This window comes from Oncorhynchus tshawytscha, linkage group LG17, assembly GCF_018296145.1.
Source record: "Oncorhynchus tshawytscha isolate Ot180627B linkage group LG17, Otsh_v2.0, whole genome shotgun sequence".
Classification (NCBI taxonomy): Eukaryota; Metazoa; Chordata; class Actinopteri; order Salmoniformes; family Salmonidae; genus Oncorhynchus; species Oncorhynchus tshawytscha.
Window position 1 is genome coordinate 2,204,429 of NC_056445.1, and position 25,531 is coordinate 2,229,959.

General features: G+C 44.2%; 2 protein-coding genes across 3 annotated transcripts in view; both read left to right on the forward strand.

Annotated features, from left to right (window-relative positions):
• Positions 1-25,531, forward strand: part of LOC121838636 (NLR family CARD domain-containing protein 3-like) — a 733,752-nt gene that overhangs the window by 439,742 nt on the left and 268,479 nt on the right. The window lies entirely within an intron of this gene.
• asl (argininosuccinate lyase) lies at positions 5,343-24,604 on the forward strand. Of its 2 annotated transcripts, XM_024376719.2 has the most exons (16): positions 5,343-5,499; positions 5,876-6,070; positions 9,543-9,626; positions 11,197-11,253; positions 11,405-11,502; positions 15,242-15,319; positions 17,660-17,737; positions 17,826-17,878; positions 19,860-19,922; positions 20,063-20,177; positions 20,281-20,365; positions 23,145-23,204; positions 23,281-23,364; positions 23,555-23,635; positions 23,768-23,874; positions 23,978-24,604. In XM_024376719.2, the coding sequence occupies exons 1-16, from the start codon at positions 5,485-5,487 to the stop codon at positions 24,120-24,122; spliced, it is 1,398 nt and encodes a 465-aa protein (XP_024232487.1). In that variant the 5' UTR covers positions 5,343-5,484; the 3' UTR covers positions 24,123-24,604. The 2 variants fall into 2 exon arrangements, with proteins under 2 accessions (XP_024232487.1, XP_024232488.1); XM_024376720.2 differs by lacking the exon at positions 23,145-23,204.

Below are 25,531 nucleotides of genomic sequence, written 5' to 3' on the forward strand. Positions count from 1 at the left end.
TGCTAACTACTAAATCGTCTGTTAGCTACCAGGGATGAATGGAGTTAGGGGGTGAGGTGCTGACTACTAAATCCTCTGTTAGCTACTTGGGATGAATGGAGTTAGGGGGGAGGTGCTGACTACTAAAACCCCTGTTAACTACCTGAGATTAATGGAGTTAGGGGGTGAGGTGCTGACTACTAAAACCTGTTTGCTACCTGGGATGAAGGGAGTTAGGGGGGGAGGTGCTGACTACTAAAACCTCTGTTAGCTACCTGGGATGAATGGAGTTAGGGTGTGGTACTGAATACTAAAACCTCTGTTAGCTACCTGGGATGAATGGAGTTAGGGGAGAGGTGCAGACTACCAAAACCTCTGTTAGCTCCCTGGGATGAATAGAGTTAGGGGTGAGGTGCTGACTTCTAAAACCTCTATTAGCTACTTGGGATGAATGGAGTAAGTGGGATGTGCTGACTACTGAAACCTCTGTTAGCTACCTGAGATGAATGGACTTAGGGGGAGGTGGTAACTACTAAAACGTCTGTTAGCTACCTGGGGTGAATGGAGTTAGGGGGTGAGGTGCTGACTACTAAATCTTTTGTTAGCTACCTGGGATGAATGGAGTTAGGGGGTGAGGTGCTGACTACTAAAACCCCTGTTAGCTCCCTGGTACATCCTGCTTTGGATGCTTATCTAATCTTATGAAGGGGAAGCTCCAGAATAAGCTGATCAGGCTAGTATTGAAAGTGAGTCCACATACTCACATAGGCAGGAGCTGCTTTCAGGAACTCAACTGGCTGCCTGTTGAAGCTAGTGTCCCCAATTAGACTAGGTGTGGTTTACAGGAGTATTTATGGTCCTGCGCCCAGATATCTAAGTTATTACTTTCCTCGTGTTAGGGATGCACACAATCACAGCACCAGATCAGGTGTTGCTGATGTGTGCTTATACAGGTTCAGGAGTAAGGCTGGGAAAGGTACTTTCTTGTATACTGGAGCCTCAGAATGGATTGAGTTGCCTCTGCCCATGAAAACAACGTCCTCTCTGGGCAGCTTTAAAAAGTAAAAATATGTTTTATGTCTTCTGTGCCCATATGAATAACCCCTATGATGTAACTGGAATGATGAGATAGATGTTCTTCTTCTCTGTTGTTGTTTTATTATTTCACTGCCATACTGTGTTCCATCTCGTCTAGCCATCTTGTCTCAAGAGGACCACCAGACTTTATTGTGTGTTATCCTCAATGATTTTATTAATGTGCATGTATTGCTTTTTCAAGTTTTATGTGTGCTTGTTTTTTTTAAATGGTGAAATGAATAAACTAAACTGAACAACTAACTATCATGGTCCAAGCACACCAAGACAGTTGTGAAGAGGGCACGACAAAACCTACTCCCCCTCAGGAGACTGAAAAGATTTGGCATGGATCCCCAGATTCTCAAAAAGTTCTACAACTGCACCATTGAGAGTATCCTGACCGGTTGCATCACCGCCTGGTATGGTAACTGCTCGGCATCTGACCGCAAGGTGCTACAGAGGGTACTGCGTATGGCCCAGTACATCACTGGGGCCATGCTTCCTGACATCCAGAACCTAAATACTGGAGGAAGGCCCAAAAAATGATCAAAGACTCCAGTCACCCAAGTCATAGACTGTTCTTTCTGCTACCGCACAGCAAGCGGTACCGGAGCGCCAAGTCTAGGACCAAAAGGCTCCTTACCAGCTTCTATCCCCAAGCCATAAGACTGCTGAACAATTAATTAAAATGGCTACCCGGACTATCTACATTGACCCCCCCCCTTTGTTTTTTACACTGCTGCTACTCACTGTTTGTTATCTTTGCATAGTCACTTTACAAATTACCTCCACTAACCTGTACCCCCCCGCACATTGACTCTGTACCGGTACCCCCTGCATATAGCTTCGTTATTGTTATGTAATTTTCTTGCGTTGAACCGCATTGTTGGTTAAGGACTTGTAAGTAAGCATTTCACGGTATATTTGGTATATTCGGCGCATGTGACAAATACAATTTTATTTGATTGAGGTGAATTTAACAAGTGGCATCAATAAGGGATAATAGCTTTCACATGGATTCATCTGGTCAGTCTATGTCATTGAAAGAGCAGGTGCTCTTAATGTTTTGTATACTCAGTGTATGTTATTCGAGTCTGCAAAACTTAAATTGGTCTCTTGTGCTGGGCCACAGGTTTAATACAGAGTACTGGTGACTCTTTAATCCAGTAGGGTTTCTACTAACCAAATATGGTTTGTTTTTTTGAGGTAGACTGTGTTGTACATATCTAGCAGCACTTTATTCTCCACCCCCTCTATAGCCCCAATGCAATAAACCTCTAATAGACTGTACATTGGATACATATTGGCTTGAAGAGAGAAAGCTTGTCTACCTGTCTCAGCGAAAGTGGAGTGGGACATACTCAGTAGGGTCTCTATTAACCAAATATGGTGAGGGGGACTGTGTTGCACGGTCTACTGCTTGCTGGCTTTTCACTATGGAGGAGGTGGAGAACGAACTGCTACTGGGTATGTGCGACACAGTCACCCTCCAAAACTACACATATTTGGTTAGTAAGGACCCTAATGAGTATTGTCCACCCCACTTTAGCTGAGACAGGTGTCTTGTTTTGCACACTTTGTAAAAAATAATACAATGCAGTACTATAGGATATTTCTTAATGTAGCTCTTTATTAGCTAGCTATAGCTGGCATGTTCACATATTACCAACCAGGATCAAATTGACCATGACCTAACCATTTGGGTGGTCTTAACCAATCATAGCACAGTATGATATGGCGTTGAAATGCAATTAAAATTCAGTATGTTTACACATATTAATATTACATCCCCCTTCTTATAAAACAAAATAAAAATGTTTACATATTCTAAGGGTTGCTTTTGAATACATGCTCTGTGGTTTGAACTCAAGGTAAGTAACCATTTATATTGCATACTACACCAACCGAATCAACATAGACTCTGAAACAATGATCCAACATACTGTTACTTTTCAAACAAGGGATTCTCAGCAACTCAGCTTTCACTGTAGAAATAACATCTTAACATTTCAAACAAATACAATACCCAAGCATTTCAAGTGAACTTTCAATAACAAGTTTACAGTCTGGAACTCTTTTAGGGCAGCGATCCGCCTACACCCTTTGACATTTCACAGGTCTAGGACAGCTCTGGGCTTGACCTCTCTTCCTGACCTTGTGCGATATGATGCTGAGCATGCTTCTGTGTCAGTCAACGGTTCTTGTGGTGTTGCAGGTAAGGATGGTGTATGTTGTGCTGTGTGTGTGTTTAGTCCATCACGTTCTCTTTCAGGGGAACAGTTAATCTCATCAGTGTGTTGTTCTTTTGTGTTCAGTAGGTGATGACGATTGCGGCGGTACACCGCTCCTTCTGTGGTGCGGATATGATATGAACGTTCAGTGTCAGCTGGCTGGATGACGACTGCTGGCTTCCAGAGGCCATGCTCCTGGATTCTAACTGACTCTCCGTCGATCAGTGATGGCAGTGGTCTAGTTGACCTGTCGTAGTATCGCTTTTGTTGTTGTTGTCTCGGTGCACGTTTTTCATGCATTTCCTTGTAGCTGACGACCTCAGGTTGCAGCTGCTGGTTGGTGCTGGAGAGGATGCCTGCGGCTCATCAACAGCTGGGCTGGTGATTTGAAGTTGTCAACTAGAGTGTTGCGGTATTCAAGGAGACTGAGGTAGGGGTCTCTCTTGTCTGCTTTTGTTTTTATCTATGAGTGATTTAGAAATCTGCACAGATTTTTCAGCAAGGCCATTACTTTGAGGGTATTGCGGGCTTGTGGTGAAATGTGTGAACTCCCATGCTTTTGTGAAGGATTCAAACTCATGTGATTTGTAACAGGGCCCATTGTCAGATATTAAAGTCTCTACAATGCCATGCCTGGCAAAGGCTGCTTTCAGCTTGTGTATCACAGCTGCAGATGTGGTGCTGTGAAGCTTGTCGAGTTCAAAGTATCTGCTGTAGTAGTCCACTGTTACGATGTAGTCCTCGTTGTTCTAGGTGAACAGATCGGTTGCCATGACCTGCCAGGGTCGGTCTGGGATACAGTGAGGTAACATTGGCTCTTTGGTGTTTGAGGGGCGTCGTTCAAGACATATGGCGCATTTACCAACAATGTCCTCTATTTGTTTGCACATTCCGGGCCAAAACAAAATGTCCCGTGCTCTCTGTTTGCACTTTTCCATGCCCATGTGTCCAGCATGGATCTTTGTCAAAATCTCTTCTCTGAGACTCCTTCTCTCCTTTGAAAATTATTCCGTTGATCTGTGATAGTTCATCACGATGGTTCCAGAATTCTGAGACGCTCTGAGGGCATTTTCTCCTCTCCTCAGGCCATCCATCCTGTATGACTTTCCTCAGCTGTGTGAGTTGCGAGTCCTTTTCTGTTTCTGCTTGGCTCTCCTTCAGTTTTGTGTCACTAACTGGTAAGATGCTGTACACAGTGTGCACTTGCATGTCCATGCCTTCACTGATCTGATCAAACATCAGCAAACTCCTCCAGTAAATTATCTGTCTCTACTGGTGCTGTCACTGGTAAAACTAGCTTGATGAGGTCCATGTCTAAACATGCTTTAAGACCTAGCACTAGCACTCTAGAGTCAACAACATAAAAGTCCAACATCATGTCACTTTCCTTGTATTTGCATTTGAAAGTGCATGTGCCTTTTACTGGGAGCTGTTCCCCACCATAACCAGTCACTCTGCACGTGGTGGGCTGTAGCTCGCATTCAGATGTCAAGCTGTGGTACTTATTCAGAGGAATAAGGTTTACAGTTTCTAGTTTGAACTTTAGCTCTGTGCCTTGTGTTCCTATCTCAATGTCAGCAAAGGCTTGCTCTGTCTCAGATATTTTACTTTTCTGTGTCACTGAATCAATAAACAGTTCATCAGCGTTTGACTCTTTGATTGACATTTCATCTTCGCTCACTGTGTGTACTGTTTTTCCACGGTAAGTTCTGCACACTTTTGCAAAGTGATTCCATTTTCCACATTTAGTACACTGTTTGCCTTTAGCTGGGCAATTTCCTTGTTCGCCATGCACTTTGAATCCACAATATCCACATGTTTTGAGTCTGTGTCGCTCTGTCCGTTCGAAAACGCGCTGTCTGTGTACCGGATAATGACAAGTCTTTTTTTCTTAATTATTGGTAATTATTTCTTTTAACAAATTACTTAATGTATTTTCTTGCACATTAAAAATGGCCATTGATAAAAATTAAATATCATTCGAATGAGTTATCCACATGCAATGTTTTGAAATGCGGGCTTTTATTTAGAAGGTTTCAACATTACCATGCGAAGTGACGTAATTGTTTGTGCTGCTGGCAAAATACTAGTATTTGTGGTTTTGATTCTTATCACACCATTTGTGCCCTGTCGTCGACGTTTTGCTGATGCTAGGTAGTGAACAGTCAGACATCTACGGTATCTTCGAGAGAAGAGAATGGCGAGTGCAGATGTAAGACAACTTTTCGATGTATTTCTTTATTAAAACTGTTGATTCAGCTAAACTCGTCCACGTTTGGCTTTGTATGTCCAGGGATTGTTTTCATTGCGCTGTGCAGTCAAATCAGCTGTCCAGAAGCTTGGACAACATGGGTCTTCTCTAGGTTAAATTAATGCTAGCTTGTTGGATCTAGTGGTTCTTCAACGAAAAGCAGCGCTGACAGGTTTCAATGTTTGCTAGCTGGCGGCTTTGTGAAAAATTGGAGACGAATGACACTGCCTATGCTGTCTCTGTCGGTGTATTTGTATATCTGCCTTTCTGTCCTGGCTTTTTTGAGTTGTCTGTCTATCTGTCTGCGTGCCCATGCCTGCCTGTTTGTCTCTATCAGGGGAGTAAACTGTGGGGAGGTCGGTTCGTGGGTGACACCGACCCGATCATGGAAAAATTCAACGCGTCCATCGCCTATGACAAGCGGATGTGGGACGCAGACATCCGTGGCAGCAAGGCATATGCTAAAGCCCTGGAGAAGGCCAAGCTGGTCACTGCAGAGGAGAAGGACAATATCCTACATGGGATGGACCAGGTGAATACACACGCACCAGTATATTTTGTTTTATTTATTTAACTAGGCAAGTCATTTTATTTACAATGATGGCCTACCAAAAGGCCTCATGTTGGGAGGGGGGCTTCTATTAAACAAATATAGGACAAAACACACATGACGAGACACCACAGCACTACATAAAGAGAGACTTAAGACGGCAGCAATACATGACAACACAGCATGGTAGCAGCACCACGTAGCAGCACCACATGGCAGCAGCACAACATGGTACAAACATTATTTGGCACAGGCAACAGCACAAAGTCAAGAAGGTAGACAATGTGGAAGACTTCTAGATTGTACTGGCCACATCAAATCAGCAATATCCCCTAAAGTTTAAAATGTATCCACACATTAACCCACTGCGTTTTACATTTGAATGGCCTTATTTTTTTGGTTATGGGGACTGTTGAATTTTGATCACACTATCGAACTCAACAGAAAGTGGGTGTGAATGTGTCATAACCCACCATGTTGCTTTTTTGGAGTTAATAGGTGACGGCTGAAAATTTGCCTTAGTGCAGAATTCCTCTCTGCATTCACATATACATGGCACGTTTTAATGTCACATGCACAAGTACAGTGAAATGCCTTTCTTGCAAACTCAAAAACCAACAATACAATAATCAATAACAATGTATTAATAGAAAAAAACAATAGAATAGTAAATAAAGTAAATACCACTTGCCTCACTCTGATGTTTGAAGTAAGCATACTTACTTATAAAGGAAATATTTAAAAAGTCAGTTCCAACCCTCTAGCGCCAATGCGATCAAGGGCGGTGCTATTGTCAGTGATGCAGCCAGTCAATATGCTCTCAATGGTACAGCTGTAGAACCTTTTGAGGATTGGTGGGCCTATGCCTTCTTCACAATAGTGCGTGTGTTTAAAAAAACAAACATTTTATATCTTTAGTGATTTGGACACGGAGGAACTTGAAACTGTCGAACTTCACTGCCGCCGGTCAATGTGGATGGGATTGTGATCGCACCCCTGTTTCCTGTACTCCACGATCAGCGCCTTGGTCTTGCTGACGTTGAGGGAGAGGTTGTTGCTCCGGCACCACACTGCCAGGTCACTGACCACCTCCGTGTATGCTGACTCATTGTCGCCGGTCATCAGGCCTGCCACCGTTGTCGTCAGCAAACTTGATAATGGTGTTGGAGTCGTGCGTGGCCACATACTCGTGGGTGAACAGGGAGTACGTAAGGGGACTAAGCACACACCCCTGTGGGGCCCCTAAGGGTCAGTGTGGCGGAGCTGACGTTGCCTACACTCACCACCTGAGGTTGGCCCGTGTCAGTAAACGTTGGCAAAAAAAAAGCGTAATTAAATTGTTACCAGCAGCAGTTTGTCGCCAACGCTCTGGATAACATGAAAACAGCCTACCAGCTCTACTGTGGCCGAGGAGTAGGGTTGATCCGAGTGCTCTTTCCTCACAACGGCAGTCAAGCTCCCAAGCTAACTGGCTAATGTTGATTAGTTTGCTAGCTATTTCTAGAGATAAATGAGAGAACACCTCACTTGGACCATTTTACTCACCCTAGTAGAGCTGGTTAGGCTGTTTTCATGTTATCCAGAGCGTTGGTGACAAACTGCTGCTGGTAACAATTTAATTACACTTTTTTTTGCCAATGTTTACTGACACCGGCCATATATTCAGTGGGTGTTGAGCGTTCATAAATTCATCAGTTATTCTGCGCTCTGGCACACTCAGACGAGAGTGCTCTGAAATTGTAGTATACAGCCAGAATTAACAATGTTCATTGAGAAGGCACAACGACTATACCACAGCTTAGAATGACGTGAATAATCAAGTCAATAAACGTTGGGTAATTCATTAGGTTATAGTTAATATATTGCCTCGCAAGTTTGCTATAATGCTATGCGGTTCGTAAGGATAGCGTAGCTAACAAATTGTCAGCCAACAACATGTAACGTAACTTATTTGCAAGTCATTACTTTGTTACATAGCTCAACATTTCCTAAACATTTGTCATAATTAGTTAAAGTAATGATCATTGTAGTATTATACCTTAGCGTTTTTATGAACAGAAAAGATTTGTGGTCATCTTAAAACGTGGGGGACAAGGAGACGTTGATAATTACCATGAATATGCCTGCCAGCTTTTCTGCGCATGCTCTGAGAATGCGCCCTGGAATCCCGTCGGTACCCGCGGCCTTGCAGGTATTGACCTGATTAAATACCCTTCTTGCGTCGATCTCGCTGAGCGAGATCACCCAATCCTCTGGGTTGGTAACGACCCTCATACCCAGCTCAATGTTGTTGTCAAAGCAGGAATAAAATGCGTTAAGTTCGTCTGATAGAGGGCATCGTTGGGCAGATCACGGTTGGGTCTTCCTTTCTAATCCGTAATGTGACGGGCATCGGAGCATGTGTAATATGATTACACCTTATTCCTATAGTGTCCTTTTGCTCGTTTGACTCAGCAGAGGTCATAGCGGGATGACTTGTACATATTCCTGTCTTCGGCAGTAGCATCAGGGTTGTCTACGATACCTCTGTGTGCGATAGCCCTGTTATTTAGTTTAGCGACAACTTCTCTGTTAATCCAGGGCTTTTGATTGGGGAAGCAATAAACTCTCATTGTGGGTATAATGTCGCTGATACATTTTCTAATGAGCCTGTAACGAAGGTGGTTAGCTTTCAGCTTCTACTTGTAAGCAGGAAGCAATAGTACGGAGTCATGATCTGATTTGCCGAATTGTGGACGAGGGAGGGCCTTGGATGCTTGTTTGTGGTTAGAATAGCAGTGGTCTAGGACTTAATCGCCCCTAGTGGCATTGGAGACGTGTTGCTGGAAGTTGGGTATCCCGTGTCTTAGTAACGGCAAATTAAAATCGGCTGGAACCAGAAAGGGAGCCTCTGGGTGTAGGCTTTCTTGCTTCTTTATAGCCTTGTACAGTTTGAGTGCAGTTTGAGTGCCAGCTTGTTATTGTCCTGAGGTGAAATGTATACAGCATTCATGGTAATAGGTGAAAACCCCTCGTGAGGTAGAATTCCACTGCGCTTGAATTAGCATACCATTTGATGTAGAGGCAACCAAGTGACTACATTAGCCACATCACCTTAATCTCACCAGGATCCCCCCTCTCTTGCCTCTGTAACGCCGGCATTTCAGAGCTTGCAAAGCGGCAGCCATCCAGTACTGCGCCATCTTCAATGGCTTAATAGTCACGTGACGGTTGAAATCATTCACTCTCATTATAATCGAACAACACAGTTGCCTTGGTTGCTACTTGTTAGACACTCGCATAAGTGTTCAATATTCTAAAATTGGTACCCCCATGAGTTTAAAAATATATTGCCCACAATTTGTGTACCCCCAAGGGTCCATGGGTAACACAAACCCAGCTCACACGCTGGGTCAAAAGATGAACCAAACTTCACTTACGGATGACCGTGTGTGTGTGTGTGTGTGTGTTTCAGATCCATGATGAATGGGCCAAAGGTGTTTTTGAGGTCAAGCCTGGAGATGAGGACATCCACACAGCCAATGAGCGCAGACTAAAGGTGAAGTGTGGGTGGGGCTAACCTTGAATAGTCATTTCAGAGTGCTGGCTGAAGATTGTAACAATATTAAATTCCGGACTCCTGATTGTCAGAATTACTGTGCATTCGGAAAGTTTTCAGACACCTGGACTTTTTCCACATTTAGTTACATTACAGCCTTATTCTAAAATTGATTCAATAGTTTTTTTCCTTCATCAATCTACACACAATAACCCATAATGACAAAGCAAAAACTGTTTTTTAGAAATGTTTGCAAATGCATAAAACCCCCCCCTGAAATATCACATTTACATAAGTATTCAGACCATTTACTTAGTACTTTCTTGAAGCACCTTTGTGATTACCGCCTTGAGTCTACTTGGGTATGACGCTACAAGTTTGGCACACCTGTATTTGGGGAGTTTCTTCCATTCCTCTCTGCAGATCCTCTCAAGCTCTGTCAGGTTGGATGGCGGAGCGTATCGGCACAGCTATTTTCAGGTCTCTCCAGAGATGTTAGATCAGGTTCAAGCCCAGGCTCTGGCTGGGCCACTTAAGGACATTCAGAGATTTGTCCCGAAGCCACTCCTGCATTGCCTTCGCTGTGTGCTTAGGGTTGATGTCCTGTTGGAAGGTGAACCTTTGCCCCAGTCTGGGGTCCTGAGCGCTCTGGAGCAGGTTTTCATCAAGGATCTCTGTACTTTGCTCCGTTCATCTTTGCCTCGATTCTGACTAGTCTCCCAGTCCCTGCTGCTGAAAAACATCCCTACAGAATGATGCTACCCCCATGCTTCACCGTGGTGCCTGGTTTCCTCCAGACGCGACGCTTGGCATTCAGGCCGATGTTCAATCTTGGTTTCATCAGACCAGAGAATCTTGTTTGTGCCTTTTACTGATGAGTGGCTTCCATCTGGCCACTCTATCCTACAGGCCTGATTGGTGGAGTGCTGCAGAGATGTTTGTCCTTCTGGAAGGTTCTCCCATTTCCACAGGAACTCTAGAGCTCTGTCAGAGGGACCATCAGGTTCTTGGTCACCTCCCTGACCAAGGCCCTTCTCCCCCGATTGCTCAGTTTGGTCAGTAGGAAGAGTTTTGGTGTTTCCAAACTTCTTCCATTTAAGAAAAATGGAGGCCACTGTGTTCTTGGGGACCTTCAATGCGTCCTTTCTCAGAGCTCTACGGACAATTCCTTCGACCTCATGGCTTCGGGTTTTGTTCTGACATGCACTGTAAACTGTGGGACCTTATACAGACAGGTTTGTGCCTTTCCAAATCATGCCCAATCAATTTAATTTAGCACGGCTAGACTCCAAGTTGAAAAAACATCTCAAGGATGATCAATGGAAACAGGACGCACCAGAGCAAAATTTAGTCTCATAGCAAAGGGTCTGAATACTGTAAGGTTTTTCTGTGTTTTATTTTGAATACATTTGCAGACATTTCTAAAAAGCTGTTTTCGCTTTGTCATTATAGGGTATTATGTGTAGATTGAGGGAATAACGTAACATGTGGAAAATGGAAGGGGTCTGAATACTTTTTGAATGCACTGCATATATTTGTATTATATTTCTCTCTGTGTGTGTTTTATCAGGAGCTGATAGGTGAGCCAGCTGGGAAGTTACACACTGGTAGGAGCAGAAATGACCAGGTAGGTGTGGTGATCTCCTGAATATACGTTCTTTGCCTGTTTTTTGAAAGAGAAGTAACTAGTGGAGTTTTGAGATTGTTCAATCCTGCTTTGTTTTATTGGTGGATGATTGGGTCTCAGACATGATTCTGTGTTTCTATTGGTTGATCAGGTGGTAACAGACATGAGGTTGTGGCTGAGGGATGCTATCTCCATTCTTAAGGGAAACTCTCTCCAACTCATCACAACCATGGTGGAGAGAGCAGCAGTGTAAGTTTTATGTACAGGTAACTGACAAAATAAAGGAAACACTTCAGTAAATGAGGGATACACAGTATATTGAAAGCAGTTGCTTCCACACAGGTGTGGAATTAACATCCCATCATGCTTAGTGAAAAAAAACGGCTAGCTGGGTCTTGTCTGAGCGGTTGTCTTCTGAGCCCTCACTCGCTATGTACTTAATGCTGATTCATGGAGATTCTGACTTGCTTACAGGCTGTCTGTGCAAGAACAGTACTGATGCTTCTTAGTCCAGAACTGTTATTTATCTTCATCACTATCACATAGTATTAACACACACTCTTCAGTTATTTAGGAATCAACTTCTGGTTTTTCTTAGATACACGCACGTCTTGCTAGTAAACACAGTCAACTTAGTCGCCATACAAAATGTGCGTTTTCTTCTTTCGATGACTAAAAATACTCAGACCTGGGGTGGGAGGGGTCCAGATGTGAATTTGGGCAAGCTGATTGACTGAAGCCAAAGGGCTGTGATGGATAGCTGAGATGGTGAGATTCACCCTAACGGGACTGTGAGGAAAGTTTGGTAGAGATGTGGGGAGCAGGTTGGCCTTTTTGTATAGCTGCCCCAATAATTAGAATGAAAATATTAACATCCACAAAAAGGCCCTGTGGCGTTCCATTGGGTGGCCAAGGACTATCTCTGCAACTCTGTGCACTTCCTAAGCCCTGCCTGTTAGGACAAAGCACAGTCTCTAATGGAGTCCACAGGTCTCAAGGGGGAGCTTAGTGCTAGCGTGCCTAGTCCTGTGAGGCAGGGCTTAGGGGGTGCGGAGACAGTGTGGAATGCCTCCGGGGTGGCGGAGGGTCCTCTAGCTCAGCTGGTGCCAGGTCGCTGGGGCCCATCCTTGGGAGCTAAGTATGGTGCCGAAGGCTGACCACAGTAGAAGGAACTATGTGGCACGTCGGCCACAACTGTCTTTGGCAGCTCACTGGCTGCTGCTCGGGTTGGTGAATCTTGCACTGCTGCTGGAGGCAATGGCTCTCATGATGGAGCAGATGGGGACCCCTGGGCGAGGCTCTTCAGGGATCTGACGGAAGGGGCTAGCTGGGCCCCAGACACCATGTCCGGTGGTTTCCTGAGGGCTGGAGGGTATTTCAGTGCAGGAGGCAGGCGGCCTCCCAGAACTGGAGGGAACGGTGGGTCCCCCATGTCAGGGGGCTGAGGGCCTAGCAGGGCAGGAGACTTATTAAGCTTACTACTGAGGCTGAAGACTGAGAACCAAGCTGAGCAGGGTCTACGAACTGGCTAGGGGCAGGGACTGCAGACCTAGAGGAACAGCTAACTCCGAGCCTGGTGAGACAGGAGACCCATGTTCAGGTACGAGTGCAGGAGGGTTGGCGTATAGCACTAGGGAGGGTGACTGCTTGCTGACTGAGCCTGGGGGCTACGGACTAACTGAGGTTGCGGACCTAGTAAGGCATAGAACCTAAAGCCTGGCGGAGCAATGGACTGAGGGCTGACTAGGGCTGGAAACAGTGAAACTAGAGGTGCTGATAACTGTGGGCATGACAGGGAAATTGACTCTGAGCCTGAAAGGGAGAATGACTCTGGACCTGCAAGGGAAACTGATTTTGGGCCTAAACTTGACGGACTAGGAAACTGCCTACCAACTAAGGCATTGGGCTGTGTTCTGAGCAGGGCAAGAGACTGCAGACCTACAGACAGTGCACCTAACTTAGAGCCTGGCAGGGCAGGGGGCTGTAAGCCTGGCAGGCTAGGATACTGCATACCCACTAAGGTGTGGGGCCGTGATCCGGCAGCGCAGGAGACTGCAGACCTGGTGGTGAAGCAAATGTGGGGCCTAGCAGGGTAGAATACCTTGGGCCTGGCAGAGCAGCTAATTTAGAGGCTACTAATGCAAGGGACTGTGGAAATAGACCAGCAGAGGACTGGGACCCTTGTACTAAGGCAGCAGTCCACGGACCTAACCAGAACACTGGGAGCCTGCAACTAGAGCCAGCGACTGAGGGCCTGGTACGGCTGGAAACGGAGAGCCTACCAACGGGGCAGGATCGACTGGACCTACCAGGGAGGCAGGAAACGTCAACCCTACAGGGGAGGCAGGGAGCTCTAAACCTGACCCTACAAGGAAGGAGGGGAACTCTGGTCCTACCGGAAAGGAAGGGAACTCCTGCACTTGCAAGAGCTGCATGCCTTGGGCTTCAGCCTAGGAGCAGTTGAATCATCCACTGCTGGCTTTGGTTCCGTGCCAGGAGCAGGGAGGGCTCCTGAGGGAGAGCGGTAGGAGTCTTTGTGGCGCAAGGTTCCAGGGTAGCAGATAGTTGAACCTCGGGCACCCGTGCATGTGCCTCAAATTGCAGAGGCTCCTCACAGGGAGTAGGGGATGACTCTGCAAAGGCAGCCAGAACAGACCCCTTGGCAGCAGTTGTAGCTACACGACTCGAGCGGAAGTTTCCTTAGCCTGAGCCTCGACTTGCCATAGTTGAGGGGGCTTTGGTGTGATGGACTGTGCACTCTAGAGTTGTCGGTCTGCTGGGGAGCTAGGCATCTCTGGGAAGCAGAAGGGGACCCAGGGCTCTAGTGGGACGTCAGTCAGGAGAGCAGCTTGGCCACCGTTGGATGTAGTGGAAGTCCCAACGGTCCTGTGGAGGTGGTGAACTCTTAGGACTGGATGGCTTGGAGTAGTGTCTCTCAGGAGTAGCCGGGCCAAGTTGGGGGAGTATCGTCTGTGGAATGGCTAGAGTACGCCCTCCTGAATTCTTCCCTCTCATAAAGCAGCTCCTCGTAGTCCCTCTGCTTCCCCCCAACTGGAGAGGGTCTGGTCACTCCATGACTACTGAGGATCCCTGGAATATGGGTGGTCGACTGTACCATGAGAGAGGGGTGTAAGGCCTCACAGCTCTTCTTCCTCTGGGAAGCGACAACTTTGTGTGTGTGGGTGGTGACAGCAGCCCCTTTTGGCATATGGGAATGCAAACTAACACATCTACATCCAGGGGTTCGGAAACTGTTCATCATCTGGGTACTGGAACATCTTCACTGTAGCCAAGTCAGAATCCGGTGTTTTGCAGGAACATGAAAAACCGTTGGTTGCTAAACCGTCTCGAAGGACCATGGGGGGGGAAAAGGATAGGGTGTAAACCTGTCCCTCTGAGGACTAAACTAGTTTGCTGGGTTAGATTCTGAATCTCCACAAGGCTGCCGGCTAGAGCAATATGGATGCTGTTTTGACTGACTTGTCACACACATTACCGTCAACCAACACTATTAACATTTAGGGCCATGTATAAAAATGCTAGGCAAAACCCAGTTGCCTGTTATTTTGTCTACCGTGGCTAGAAGAAGTGATGTTAGTGATTTTGAAAGAGGGGTGATTGTTGGGGTATGTTTGGCAGGAGCTTCAGTGACAAACTGTTCACGCTGATCTTTCACGATATGCCATGGTCGCTTCAGTCACCAGATCTCAACCCAATTGAACACTTATGGAAGATTCTGGAGTGAGGCCTGAAACAGCGTTTTCCACAACCATCAACAATACACCAAATATTGGAATGACTAGTGGAAGAATGGTGTCAAATCCAACAAATAGAGTTGCAGACACTTGTAGAATCTATGCAAAGGCTCATTGAAGCTGTTCTGCTGGTTTGTGGTGGCCCAACGCCCTATTAAGACACAGTTGGCAGTTCCATGTATGCACGCACACACACACAATATCATGTTTACCTATTGTCTTTTGATCTGCAGAGAGATTGATGTCCTGTTTCCTGGGTACACCCACATGCAGAGAGCTCAGCCAATCAGATGGAGCCACTGGATTCTGAGGTACTATAGCCTCTCCTTCTGTTAAGCCCCACTGCATATCTTTACAATGTTCCTAAATGATTTCTAGATCCTCTGCTTTTTGCTGAGTCACAGTTAAAAACAGGATTGAGGAATCAAATATTTTTTTCCCCCTCATCAATCTACACACTATACCCCATAATGACAAAGTGAAAACTGTTTTTTATAATTTTTGCTAATTTATTAAAAATAATAAAATGAAATATTGCATTTACATAAGTATTCAGACCCTTTACTCAGTACTTTGTTGAAGCACCTTTGCCAGCAATTACAGCCTCGAGTCTTATTGGGTATGACGCTACAAGCTTGGCTCACATGTATTTGGGGAGTTTCTTCCATTCTTCTCTGCAGATCCTCTCAAGCTCTCAGGTTGGATGGGGAGCATTGCTGCACAGCTATTTTCAGGTCTCTCCAGAGATGTTCGATCAGGTTTAAGTCCGGGCTCTGGCTGGGTCACTCAAGGACATTTGGAGACTTGTCTGTCCCGAAGCCACTCCTGCATTGTCTTGTCTGTGTGCTTAGCGTTGATGTTTTTAATTTGAAATTTTATTTCACCTTTTATTTAACCAGGTAGGCTAGTTGAACAAGTTCACATTTACAACTGCGACCTGGCCAAGATAAAGCAAAGCAGTGCGACACAAACAACACTGAGTTACACCTGGAATAAACAAACATACAGTCAATAATACAATAGAGAGAGTCTATATACAGTGTGTGCAAATGAGGTAGGATAAGGGGGGTGAGGCAATAAATAGGCAATGGTGGTGAAATGATTACAGTATGGCAAATTAAACATTGGGTTGATAGATGTGCAGAAGATGAGTGGGCAAGTAGCGATACTGGGGTGCAAAGGAGCAAAATAAATAATATGGTGATGAGGTAGTTGTATGGGCTATTTACAGATTGGCTATGTACAGGTGCAGTGATCTGTGAGCTGCTCTGACAGCTGGTGCTTAAAGCTAGTGAGGGAGATATGAGTCTCCATGACCTGTTGGAAGGTGAACCTTCACTCTAGTCTGAGATCTCTGTACTTTGCTCTGTTCATCTTTGCCTGGATTCTGACTAGTCTCCCAGTCCCTGCTGCTAAAAAACATCCACACAGCATGATTCTGCCACCACCATGCTTCACCGTAGGGATGGTGCCAGGTTTCCTCCAGACGTGATGCTTGGCGTTCAGGCCAAAGGGTTCAATTTAGGTTTCATCAGACCAGAGAATCTTTTTTCAAACTCCAAGCGGGCTGTCATGTGCCTTTTTACTGAGGAGTGGCTTCTGTCTGGTCACTCTACCAAAAAGGCCTGATTTGGTGGAGTGCTGCAGAGATAGTTGTCCTTCTGGAAGTTTCTCCCATTTCCACAGAGGAACTCTAGAGCTCTGTCAGGGGGACCATCAGATTCTTGTTCACCTCCCTGACCAAGGCCCTTCTCCCCCAATTGCTCAGTTTGGTCGGGCGGCCAGCTTTAGGAAGAGTTTTGGTGGTTCCAAACGTCTTCCATTTAAGAATGATGTTGGCCTCTGTGTTCTGGGACTTTCAATGCATCCTAATTGTTTTGGTACCCTTCCCCAGATCTGTGCCTCAACACAATTCCTTTGACCTCATGGCTCTGTTTTTGCTCTGACATGCACTGTCAGCTGTGGGACCCTTTATATAGACAGGTGTGTGTGTGTGACTTTCCAAATCATGTCCAATCAATTGACTTTACCACATGTGCACTCCCATCAAGTTGTAGAAACATCTCAAGAATGATCAATGGAAACAGGATACACCTGAGCTCAATTTCGAGTCTCATAGCAAAGGGTCTGAATACTTATGTTAATAAGGTATTTCTGTTTTACCTTTGCAAAGATTTCTGAAATCGTTTTTTTTTTTGCTTTGTCATTATGAAGTATTGTGTGTAGATTGCTCAGGATGTTTTAACATTTAGTCTTAATCTTGGGTTGTTTACTACCTTACTCACCTTGTTTAGCACATGGCCTCACATGTGAATTGTTAGATTTAGGTGGGGCTAAGGCTTAGAAGGGTGTGAACAATGGTTAATGGGTATAGACAAAGGAGAGCTCTCCAGTAGGTGTGCCAAAATATTCAAGGGCCATTTTCTCAAAAGTGGAGTTACAAGTTTGTCGAGTTACAAGTTTGTCAACTTTCAAAGCAGAATTACTTCCCCATTGTTCCTGCAGTATATGATATACAATTTTCTAGCTCTGAGTCTCTACTTTTATCCAATATAAGAAACACACTTTCAAATGTTGCAAATAAAAGGCAGAATCGAGGTGGTCGGGGATGTTGTTGTTAGTCTAAACATATTTCTATGATTGTTCCCCAGTCATGCGGTGGCCCTGAGCAGAGACGTGGAACAGCTTCAGGAGATCAATAGACGAGTCAACGTGCTCCCCCTGGGAAGGTACACGCACACGAGTGTGCACGCACACACACCCACACGGTTATGTCATCTGTGAGTTAGTTATACCTTGTCTACTCTTGTTACCCAGTGGAGCAATAGCTGGAACTCCATTCAACATCGACAGGGAAATGCTGCGTCAAGGTGAGAGTCAACCTGCATAGATAATCAGCTCCTTTAAACATACATAACCTATAAACATGCATAAGGAGCCGTGAACTCTTATGAATGGTTATAACACGAGCTTATAAGGCAAAATGTAAATTAATTATACACATGTACCAAGTCTGTGGCTGCGGTACAAACACTTAAGACACACCCTATTCCCTCAGCCCTCAAATTAAGTGGACACTTCTGATGATGTATCATGACGTCTGACGAGTATACACTTGCAGGGCAAGGGGCGAGGGAGGAAGGAATGATTTTTAAATGGACCACCCTTGGCCGGAAATTCATCACTCGTTCATCCCGCGATGATTGTGTTTTCAGCCACCGGTAACTTGTGGGTGCTTTATATGCGCTACAGTCAATTGAGTGCATGTCTACGTATATTAAATATATCATTATTAACCTCTAGCGACGAGCAAACCCGTATCCGGGAGCGTAATCAGCCTCAAACGCATTAGCATAACGCAGCGGACATAAATACCCCTAGAAACTTTTCCTATTCATGAAAATCGCGAATGAAATGAATTAAATATATTCAACACAAGCTTAGCCTTTTGTTAACACTGTCATGTCAGATGTTCAAAATATGCGTTACAGTCAACGCTAGCTAGACAAGCATTTGTGTAAGTTTATCATGGCATAATGCTATGCTAGCTCTGCTGGCAGCAGGCAACATTTTCACGAAAATAAGAAAAGCAACCAAATTAAATAATTTACCTTTGAAGAACTTCGGATGCTTTCACTCAGGAGACTCCCAGTTAGGTAGCAAATGTTCCTTTTTTTCCAAAAAGATTATTTTTGTAGGTGAAATAGCTCCCGTTTCTTCATCATGCTTGGCTGAGAAATCGACCGTAAAATGCTACAACTATAACGCCAAACTTTTCAAAATTTGCTCCATAATATCGACAGGAACACATCAAACATTGTTTAGGATCCATCCTCAAGGTGTTTTTAACATATATATTCGATAATATATCCGTCGAGGCAATTGGTTTCTCATAAGAAGCGATTGGAAAAATGGCTACCTCAGTATTTTACGTGAGATTTTCTGCGGGAGACACCATGTGACCACATGCTATATATGGTCCCTTACAGCCATTCTTCAATGGAAATGCCTAAAAAGACGTCACAATGCTGTAGACACCTTGGGGAATACGTGGAACACGTAAGCTCATTCGTAGCTCATTCACAGCCATATAAGGAGTCATTGGCATGAGGCGGTTTCAAAAAAATGCGTCACTTCCTGATTGGATTTTTATCTGGGTTTCGCCTGTAACATCAGTTCTGTGGCACTCACAGACAATATCTTTGCAGTTTTGGAAACGTCAGTGTTTTCTTTCCAAAGCTGTCAATTATATGCATAGTCGAGCATCTTTTCGTGACATATCTTGTTTAAAACGGGAACGTTTTTCATCCCAAAATTTTAATAGCGCCCTCTAATGCACAACTGGTTAATATACGCCTATTGTATGATAGCTAGCAAATTAATTAGCTATCTAACGTTAGCCTGCCTAGCTGGAACTTCTGAAGAAGGAAAACCATTTCATTTCTACTATTTCCAAAAGAGAAACAAACAAACACACTTTTTACGTAGTAGCAACATTTAACTTACTTGCATTCGTTTTTACTTACACTTACACTTGTTTCTCCATTGATGTTGTTTTTAAGTTTTCGCGGACTTTTCTTAGCTGCTGTACAATCGTTGCGAATTGAATTATGGGGAGTTTCAGGCCCAGAGTGAACCTAATTGTACACTCGCAAAGCCGACTAAACATGAGGGCTGAGGTGCTTACGTTGTAAACTTCCCTTGCTTGGCTGATCATTTGGACCACCCTCCAAGATGGGGACCCCCCCCCAAGGGCATAAGGCGAGGGTAAGTGGGCGAGGGTGTGTCGTAAGTGTTTGGACCGCAGCCGGTGTTTTAGATTGATTGTGTCTTCTGTCTTTGCCCCTGTAGAGCTGGCCTTTGATGACATCAGCATCAACAGCATGGACGCCACAGGCCAGAGGGACTTTATTGGTATGGTAACCACATTGGCTTTATTAGTATTCTGAGAAGACATGTAGAAGTTGAGAAATATTGGCATTAACCGACTCACTGCATTGCCCTGCTCATGCTTTGTCTCGCTCGCTGGCTCCACCCTCCCCTCCCTCTCTCAGCTGAGTTCTTGTTCTGGGCATCTCTTTGTCTGACGCACCTCAGTAAGATGGCAGAGGACCTGATGCTCTACAGCACTAAGGAGTTCTCCTTCCTCACACTCTCTGACGCATACAGGTGTGTGCATGTGTGTGTGTGATGACTGAACTCAAAACAATATGTTCCCCTTTTTTCCTTTGTTATATTCTAACAATCTTTCTCTCTGTGTGTGTGTGTGTAGCACAGGCAGCAGTCTGATGCCTCAGAAGAAGAATGCTGACAGTCTGGAGTTGATCAGGAGTAAAGCTGGCCGTGTCTTTGGCAGAGTAAGACCCCAACTGAAACGCATTAGAACACCATTAGTTATGTTATAATAAGCAAGCATCCTTTATTATATTAATAGTATTATCAGTGTGTGTAAACTAGGGATGCCAGCTATATCGGTGAACATATCGGAATCAGACGATATTAGCTAAAAATGCCAACATCGGTATCGGCCCGATGTCTTGTCTAGTTTACGCCAATGTGAAAAACCGATGTCAAAGCTGACGTGCATACCTATATAACGTACTGACGCCGCGTAAACTTTTGTGCTGCACCTGCAACACAGTATTCCTAACCTTAGCCCACAATGTCTGCTGTGTGGATCGAGCAGTCATTTGAAAGAGTAAGAAAATTTCAGTGAGACAACTCAAAGGCGAAATCCATTAACGCCAAGATAATGGGATTCATTGCCCTTGACAATCAGCCGTTCTCTGTCGTGGGTGATGTTGGCTTTCGCGACTGGTCGAGCACCGGTACACACTAACATTACCAAGTGCGCTATTGTTCATATGTTGCCCTACCAGAGTTGCACAGTAATAGCGTTACTGCTATTAGCTTCACGACATACTATGGAATGCCTTTTGAGTCTTTGAGTGTCAAAAATGATAACACTATTTGACAATAACAGTATTTGAAACGTCAAATAACACAACTGTGTGTGTTCTGAATTTCCACGTGCAAGCCAAGCGCCACCACTACTATCAGTAGCACTGTCAAAGCTGTACAAAAAACCCTGCAAACATCGTCCACAAAAGATGTGTTTACAATACCGCTTTGGTAATAAAGCATTATTTGTTCGACTGCAACTTCTGGGATAGCTAGCTAGCTTTAGCTTGGTAACTAGCTAGTACCAATACAACCAGCCTGAAAACAATGACCAGTAGGAACTGCAGTCATTTTCATTATTCTTAGGAATGATTTAGGAATCCTTGGAGTAAGTATTGTTGTTCGCCTTTTGAAATTGAACATAATTTCATGAAAATAAGTAGCTAGCCAGCTACTTAACCCTGTTGCCCAAAGCTAACGTTATAAGCAGCCAGCTAGCTTCATCTGGCTAGTGAGGCTCGACCTGACCGGGTTAGTCAGGTATCAGTCAGAGTAGACTGATACCCCATGTCATTGATCCACAATCCAGTGAAATAAGTATGCCCCCAATGCAATTCTAAAGTATAATACATCCAGTGTGATTTCAACAGATTTGTCAAATTAACAAATTGTCGTTTGTAGATTTTTTTATTTTTTTTGTATAACATTCCAACCTCATTTAGCATGATCATCAAATGTATATATATATAGCCCCTCTTACATCAGCTGATATCTCAAAGTGCTGTACAGAAACCCAGCATAAAACCCCAAACAGCAAGCAATGCAGGTGTAGAAGCACGGTGGCTAGGAAAAACTCCCTAGAAAGGCCAAAACCTAGGAAGAAACCTAGAGAGGAACCAGGCTATGAGGGGTGGCCAGTCCTCTTCTGGCTGTGCCGGGTGGAGATTATAACAGAACATGGCCAAGATGTAGAGTACCTCAGGAGTAAATGTCAGTTGGCTTTCCACAGCCGATCATTAAGAGTATCTCTACCGCTCCTGCTGTCTCTTAGAGAGTTGAAAACAGCAGGTCTGGGACAGGTAGCACATCCGGTGAACAGGTCAGGGTTCCATAGCCGCAGGCAGAACAGTTGAAACTGGAGCAGCAGCACGGCGAGGTGGACTGGGGACTGCAAGGAGTCATCATGCCAGGTAGTCCTGAGGCATGGTCCTAGGGCTCATGTCCTCCGAGAGAGAGAAAAAAAGAGAGAGAGAAATGATTTATTCAATTATGGTATAGTACTACTATTTGTATTAATTTGCATCACTGTCAATTATATACTTTTATTTTGAAGGCTAACCACAAAGTCTACTATTGTGGCTAATCCTTATTGTCTAGATTCACATAGATGGGTCTGACCAGCATTAATCAAATAAGAACTGTTATAAATTAGGGTTATTTTAGATGACACCTAGCTATATAGTTAGCTAGCTAACTATAGCTACTGAAACAGATTTTGCTATGTTTTTGGTTTGCATCCATGAGCTAGCAAGCTTATTTTTTTTATGACCAGCACTATAGGTGCTCGAGACAACTTTACCAGCATCGTAGCATACGTATCGATGAATCGTTGTGACATGAAATATGAGTGATAGTGTAATCAATTTGTAATTACGTAAAAAACGTGTGAACGTGTTAAATTATTATGTGGCGTGCAGTCATATTCAGGTCCTGATTGGTCAAATAGTGTTATTTGTATCAGTATCTATTGTCTATCTTTTTTGACATGCAAAGACCCAAACAGCGTTCTATAGAAATCCTGGTTACTGGTAATGGGGACATAAGTAAATGCCAACAAAATAAATTTTGGTCAGTGTGTGTAACCTTTTATTTAACTAGGCAGGTCAGTTAAGAACAAATTCTTATTTACAATGACGGCCTACCCCGGCCAAACCCAGACGACACTGGGCCAATTGTGCGCTGCACTATGGGACTCCCAATCATGACCAGATGTGATACAGCCTGGATTCGTGCCAGGGACTGTAGTGATGCCTCGTGCACTGAGATGCAGTGCCTTAGACCGCTGCGTCCGTGTGTGTGTGTTAAGCATTCTAGTATAGTTAAAAGGCCTCAAATTTTGAATATCGGTTATTGGTATTGTTTTTTTGGCAAGGAAAATATCATATATCAGTATCAGACAAAAATGTCATATTGGTGCATCACTAGTGTAAACCTGTGCCCTGTCCTGTGTGTCAGTGTGCAGGCTTTCTGATGACCCTGAAGGGCCTGCCAAGCACCTACAACAAAGATCTGCAGGTACAGTCACACGTGTGCGTGTGCGTGTGCGTGTGCGTGTGTGCTGTGATAATTATCTCGCTCTCTGACTCTCTAGGAGGATAAGGAGGCCATGTTTGACTGCTTTGACACGGTACACGCTGTGCTGCAGGTCACCACAGGTGTTGTGTCCACTCTAAAGGTGAGAGATGCTACACCTGACCCCATTCACCTTAGATGCTACACCCTAGTGCACAACACTGTACACCTTTAGACCATTGTGCCCTACTTACTACATCCTAAACCCTTACACCTTAGTGCCCTACAACATCCTTCCCTCTAAGTCATTTCACAACCAATTTCTCTGACCCATTTCCTGTTTCCTGTATCAGATCAATCCCAGTGTGATGGAAGCTGCCCTCAGTCCTGACATGCTGGCTACTGACCTTGCCTACTACCTCGTCAGAAAGGGGGTGAGTACGAAGTATCCACTCAAACCAGGGATATGTGTGTTTGTGTGTTCATCACAATGATGGAATGGTTTGAAGTTGAACTGTTTCTGTGTCACAATTGTGGTATTAAATTATCTTGCTCTCTCTCGCCAGGTGCCGTTCAGAGATGCTCATGGTATCTCAGGTAAAGCTGTGTTTCTGGCTGAATCCAAGAGCATTCCCCTGAACCAACTCACTGTGGAGGATCTGCGGACTGCCAGGTAAGCGCAAGCACGCATGCACACACTTCTTCATAGTAACACACTTTTGCCCCCCCCACTCCTTATCTTTTCCACTTCATCCTCCCCTTGCTCCTCTTTCCAGCCCTCTGTTTTCTAGTGATGTGTCTGCAGTGTGGGACTACAGTAGCAGTGTGGAGCAGTACAGTGCCCCCGGTGGCACGGCCAAGAGTAGCGTGGCAGCACAGGTGGAGTACATGAGGACCTGGCTGAAGAAACAGGTCCAGTGACCTCTCCTCCTCACCGCTTACCTTTTAATTTTTGACCCCAACATGAACTTTTACAAGCAACATTTGTCAAATGGATCTCTGGGGTGTATCCTAAGTTCCAATTTTCTCGTTGTCTCCCGATGACATCACATCCATGCATGTATGACTAAGTTAAAATTTGACTAAAGTAGTAGTTAGCATTTGCCCCCCAGTGGTTAAGAACCATTGTTTTCCTTCTAGAACAGTGTCTAATCTAGAAAACATTGGGTCCATTCTGTAGGACTGCCTTATTGCTCAGGCCATGTAAAGTGCCTTTTTAAAATACCGGTAGATGCCATGGTTACCACTTTAGATCGATTTAGAAAAATGGGAGTTCAAAACTTTAGTGCATTTAGATATATTAACCTCGATAGTAGTGATTTGTACAACTATATATTTCAGACAGTTCATACCTTTTTGTCTTAATGTGTTGATGATGAATTAAATGTTGCTTATTTACAAAATGTTGTCACTGGCTCTTCATGGAAGATACATCTAGCGTGTTGACATAAAGAGGGCTAACCTTCCACTCAGTCAGAGAAGCACTGTCATCATTCAGTCAGTCGTGATTGAAAGAAGAAGAGAAGACCTGGCTGGAACGCCGCCATATCTTGTTTGCTCTAGTCTAGAGTATTGCCCAGAAGATGCATATTTCCCAGAATATAAACATATTGCGTACGCCCTGTCTAATGCTTTCAGGTAATTGAGAAGTGTCTAGAGGTTGCTTTGGAATTGGACCTATCTTTGACTGTGAGCTCCCTCAGTGCAGCAGCAGTGGTGGAAAAAGTACCCAATTGTCATACTTGAGTAAAAGTGTTGATACCTTAATAGAAAATGACTTATGTGAAAGTCACACAGTAAAATACTACTTGAGTAAGTAAAAGTATTTGGTTTTAAATATACTTAAGTATCAAATGTAAATGTAATTGCCAAATTATACTTAAGTATCAAAAGTAAAAGTAGAAATCATTTTAAATTCCTTATATTAAGCAAACCAGACAACATATATATTTTTATTTAAGTCTAGACAAGGACACCAACATTTTTACAAACTTAAGAATTTGTGTTTAGTGAGTCCGCCAGAGGGGATGACCGTGGCGACCAGTGATTGTTCTCTTGATGAGTGCATGAATTTGACAATTTTTCTGTCTCTAAACATTCAAAATGTAATGAGTGCTTTTGGTTGTCGAGGAAAATGTATAGAGTAAAAAGTACATTATTTTCTTTAGTAATGTAATGAAGTAAAAGTTATCATTTAAATTGTGAAGTACAGATACCCTCCAAAAAACTACTTTAGTACTACTTAGGTATTTTTTTCTACCTAAGTACTTTATGCCACTGCCCTCCCCAGTACAGAAAGGGTCAGGATTTCTGCTGACCTCGTGTAGTCA